Genomic DNA, 4,643 nt, shown 5'->3' with positions numbered 1-4,643 from the left:
CCGGCACTGTGCCGAGGCAGCCAAGAAGGCCAACAGCATCCTGGCTTGTATCAGAAAGAGCGTGGCCTGCAGGACTAGGGACGTGATCGTCCCTTTGTAGTGGGCACTGCTGAGTCCACCCCTTGACTACTGTGTTCAGTTTTGGGCCCCTCACGACAAGACAGACATTGAGTTGCTGGAGCGCGTCCAAAGAAGAGCAACGAAGCTGGTGAAGGGCCTGGAGAGCAAGTCTAAGGAGGAGCAGCTGAGGGAACTAGGGTTTTTTGGCCTGGAGGAAAGGAGGCTGAGGGGAGACCTGATTGCTCTCTACAACTAAACTGAAAGGAGGTTGTAGCCCGGAGGGTGTCGGTCTCTTTCCCCAAATAGCAAGTGCCAGGACAAGAGGAAACGGCCTCAGCTTGCACCAAGGGAAGTCTAGATCGGTTCTTAGGAAAAATTTCTTTGCGGAAAGGCTTATCAAGCCCTGGAACAGGCTGCCCAGGGAAGCGGTTGAGACACCATGCCGGGAGGTATTTAGAAGACTGTGTAGGCGTGGCGCTTAGGGACACCGTTTAGGGGTGGACTTGGCCCTGTTAGCTTTACGGTTGGACTCGATGCTCTGAAGGGAAGTCTTTTCCAAGCTAGAGGATTCTATGATTCTACCTCAGAATCAAAAGGAGAGTCGTCCTCTTCCTCTGCTCCTGCTGCTGGGCAGACACCTACAAAGGAGGTAAGAAGCACGATGCTGCTGGGAGTGCTTATTTCACTCTGCTTTTCCCCATCGGCTTCACTCCAGAGAAGCTTGCAAAGGTAACCATTTAGTCCGCCAGGAAATTACCATTGCCGCGCTCCCCTGCAACGGACTGTGCGCACGCTCCGTGTCTGTCCGCAGTTGGAAGCACCGCGCCGGCTGACGCTTTGTTTGGAGCTTCGGAATCCGTCTGGGTAATTCAAAAGACACACGTGAGAACTGGCACAGACTCCTTCTCGACCCGTTTCCACGCACAAAGTTCCCGCCTCAGCCAACGCGCGTAACGTGGTATCAGGCAACGGAAAGAACCAAAAGGGCAAACGGGGCCAGCGTGCTAGGCATCTCTGTTGAGCGGGGCTTTCAAAAGGGGCCAAAGTACACCTCCCGAAGACAAGCCCAAAAGCAAGCGAGCGGCGTGGGCCCCACTGCCTCTTTCAGAGAAGGTACCTTAGAATCAGAAGGAGTGTGAACTTCTTCCTCTTGCTGTTCTGCTGCTGCTGGCAAGACACCTACAAAGGAGTTAAGAAGTGCTATGCTGCTTTGCCTGTTTCACTCTACTCTTCCCCATCCATCATGCTCTGCTCTCAAACGAATGGGTTATCATTGTGTTACAGGCAATAGTGATTTTTCCTCATCACCTCCTCCATGGCAGAAGGATCCTACCTGCTCTGGTCATTGCAGGTCCCCCCAAGGGACAATGAGCAGCTGTCCCAGCGCAAAAGCTGTCCAGTACTGCTGGGCCTTCTGTGCCTCCCGCAGAACATTCTCCTGTCATTTCACACCTGATGTATTCCTCCAGTTGCTCAGCAATACTATATACAGAACGAAATATAGAGATATAGATAGATAGATATATATATATAAAGGAAGGAAATGCATTCGGTAAAAATACCGCCACAGGTGTGTGTATGTAGCTTGGCAGCACACAAGTGAATTGTCAGAGTGAACTCTGGGGGGAAGTAGCCCTTCAACATCCAAATCCACGCTTGACCCGGAAAGAGATGCATCGGAAGATGTCACTGAGCCCAGCTTCAACACCTCATTAAACCCCAGTGATGTTACCAAAAAGGGCCGTACATCAGCACGGTCATTCTGAGAATGCATCTGCTCTAATGAGGACGTAAAACACTTACTTGGTGTAAAGCGTTAACTCTCTGGCATAGTGCGTAGCTTGCTTGCCAATACAGTCTTGATGAGAAAGATCAGCACCATGTCGAAGAAGGCTTTTTATTGTATTCATATTCCCAGCAAGAACAGCAATCATAAGAGGGGTCCTAAAGCATCCAAGAGATGATAGGCAAGACATCAGCTTCTGTGGACATTGCATTGCCATTACTTCAGTCCCCCGTTGCTCCCCAAACAATTCATTTTCCCCTCTCCGACAGGCAGAGTGAAAGCACAGCCGAACACGTGGAAGCGTTGGAGAATTCAGGTTGGCAGGACCTCAGGAGGTCTCCAGGCCAACCACCTGCCCAGAGCAGGGTGCGTGCGTGCAGGGCACCACAGCCAATGCTTTCTGGCAGTCCTCAGTGTGGAAACTGTCCCCTGAAGTAAGAGAGCGGCCGAGTGCGGGTCTGCTTTCACAAGTCACACAGAAGGAGCTCCTTCCGGGCAGCTCCTGGTTCTTTTTCAAAGCTCATTCCTATGCCTCCCATCAATCCAACTTGGACAACGCTAAGGAGTCTCACGCGCACTTTTGACAAACCCATCACCTTTCATGCTTATCTCGAGCATGCACGTCAGCTCCTTTTTGGAGAAGGAACTCAACCATCTCTTCACAGCGCTCGGTGATCGCAAGAGTAAGCGGAGTGTACCCCAACTGAAAGGAGAAATTATCTCCCTTAGAAGAACACAGGAAGTCAAGCAAGTTTTGGGAAGAGGAGCCTTACCCAAAGTCCAAGCTTACCTCATTCTGAGCATCGATATGGGCATTGTGCTCAAGTAACAGCTCCACTAGAGGTTTGCTAGGAATGACAGCAGCCATGTGAAGGGCAGTGTTGCCGCCAGCACCTTTGAGGTTGGGTTTGGCACCGTGCTCCAGCAGAATAGTCACACAGTCTTTGTGCTGGTGGTCTACTGCCTGGAAATAAGACACAAAGGAGGAATAACTTCCAACACCTATGTTTCTCTCTGTCAGAACTCCCGCAGCCCCCCAGTGCTGTAAAGTACGAGCGTCTTCAAAGATTAGGCAACATATGCCCCTTCCCTGCTGACTACAGCGTACCTGTTTCTACGCAGGCCTACCTAAAGAATCACGTAAGGTATGTATCACTCAGCGCATAATCGATAAGCCCAACGTACAGCGGCATAACATAGCCCGTGTACCTTCATCAGCGGCGATTTCTTCAAGCTGTCACGAGGGTTTAGCTGGCACTTCTTTCCTGCTAGAAATCGCACAACGTCTGCATGGCCATTCGCGCAAGCAAGATGCAGAGGCGTCCTAGAAATTAAACGTATTCAGTTAACCCAGACAGGCAGCTGAAGACATGGTTTCAGGCTGTTGTACCTGACGCATAGGGCCACAAGCCTCAACTGACAAAAACCAAGCTGAAAGCAAGCTTTCTTGTTCCAGAGCTGGTGGCAGCAATTGCACACCCAAAGCCTGGGGCTGGCTAGGAAAAATCCCCAACACATCCACTGAGTCAGGAGGCATTTGCTCAGCCGGAGTCTATGGGGGCTACATAAATCTACGGAGGCTGTGGAGTCTGCGTAAGCCCCGGGTTTTCCCCCAATCAGTCCTGCACCAGACGTGTCCCAGAGACAGAGGGGATGGCGTTTCTAAAAGCAATGGGAAGGCTGCGCTGTGTCTTTCTGCAAATCCATGCCCTGCTCAAGCAAGCCGCTCAGTCCGGCAACAGGAAAGGAGCCGTCTCTGCTGGGACGAAGGCCTGCTGAGCTCCACAGAAAGTTCGCTACAGGGACCAGGGTGGCAGAGCAGGGCAGAGGGGAGCGTCGGCCGCCTCCTGTCCCAGCGCGGGCAGGCCTCCGGTAGGGCGAGCGCTGTGGAGCCGACCCTGCTCCTAGGGCGCTTGCGACCGTGCTGGGCTTTGCCGGCTCTTCCAGCCGGGGGTGGGTGGAGGCTTTGCTGCGGGCACTGCCCGCCCCTTACTGCTTCTTCGCGTCCCGCCTGTTGATGCGGAGTCTCTGCCACCACCACCAGCGCCGCTGCAGTTCGGCCAGGTCACCGCTGGCGGCCGCGCTGTGCAGCGCGCCCTGGCCCTTCTCCCGGAGCTCGGAGGCCCCGGCGGCGCCGGGCGCGGAAGCGCTGCCGGACGTCGAGCGCTCCCGCACGCTCCTGAGGAGCCCGATGAGCCTGTGCATGCTGCGGCGGGGACGAGGGGAGGGCACAGCCCGCCCCGGGGTCAGTAGCCGCAGGAAGCGCCTGGCAGGCTCTGCCGAGCCCCGGGCGGGGAGAGGGAGAGGTCGGGGAGAGGACGGGGAGAGGGCGAGAAGAGCCGAGAGCCGAGCCGAGAGCCGAGCCGAGAGCGGCGGCCGCAGCTCGCAGCCTCCAACGCTCCGAGCCAGAGAAGCGCTGTCGCTCCCGCCGCGGCGGCAACAGCACTGAGCGCCGGCGCCTGCAGGGGGCGGCCTTGCAGCGGCGAGCGCGCTCGGGGCGTGACAGAGGGGGCGTGACAGAGGGGGCGTCACCGAGGGGGCGTGACAGAGGGGGCGTCACAGAGGGGGCGTCACAGTGGGGCGGGGTGACGCCGGCCCGGGAGGAGCAGGCTCTGCTTTCGCCGTCAGCGCGCCGCCGGGCGGGAGCGGTGTGAAAACGTCTCCGAAAACGTGCGCTTTGTACAGCTGCTGTTCAGGAGCTGTGTGTGCTCCCTTGTCAGAATATTGAAGGATGCGTCCCTCTGTGCTTCGGGCGAGGCTTTGGAGTAAAACACGGTATTGCTGACAAACCGTTGAA

The 4,643-nt window shown here is 55.7% G+C and overlaps 1 protein-coding gene across 1 annotated transcript; it reads right to left on the bottom strand.

Annotated features, from left to right (window-relative positions):
* Positions 1–797: 797 nt before the first annotated feature.
* Positions 798–4,270, bottom strand: LOC129200820 (ankyrin repeat domain-containing protein 7-like). Its single transcript, XM_054812069.1, has 8 exons — positions 3,840–4,270; positions 3,056–3,170; positions 2,637–2,810; positions 2,443–2,549; positions 1,864–2,004; positions 1,394–1,542; positions 1,178–1,239; positions 798–920 (listed from the first exon to the last, which is right to left on the bottom strand). Exons 1-8 carry the CDS (start codon positions 4,049–4,051, stop codon positions 798–800), a joined length of 1,083 nt encoding a protein of 360 aa, XP_054668044.1. The 5' UTR covers positions 4,052–4,270.
* Between the last annotated feature and the right edge of the window lie 373 nt (positions 4,271–4,643).

Source organism: Grus americana, unplaced genomic scaffold (genome assembly GCF_028858705.1).
Source record: "Grus americana isolate bGruAme1 unplaced genomic scaffold, bGruAme1.mat scaffold_533, whole genome shotgun sequence".
In the NCBI taxonomy this organism is placed as follows: Eukaryota; Metazoa; Chordata; class Aves; order Gruiformes; family Gruidae; genus Grus; species Grus americana.
This window is presented reverse-complemented; position numbering and strand designations above follow the sequence as displayed.

Coding starts and splice junctions, on each gene's coding strand:
- LOC129200820 (XM_054812069.1), bottom strand. CDS start 4,051: ATGCACAGGCTCATCGGGCTCCTCAGGAGCGTGCGGGAGCGCTCGACG. Junction 2,811..3,055: donor AGAAATCGCCGCTGATGAAG/GTACACGGGCTA, acceptor TCTTATTTCCAG/GCAGTAGACCACCAGCACAA. Junction 2,550..2,636: donor ATATCGATGCTCAGAATGAG/GTAAGCTTGGAC, acceptor TTCTCCTTTCAG/TTGGGGTACACTCCGCTTAC.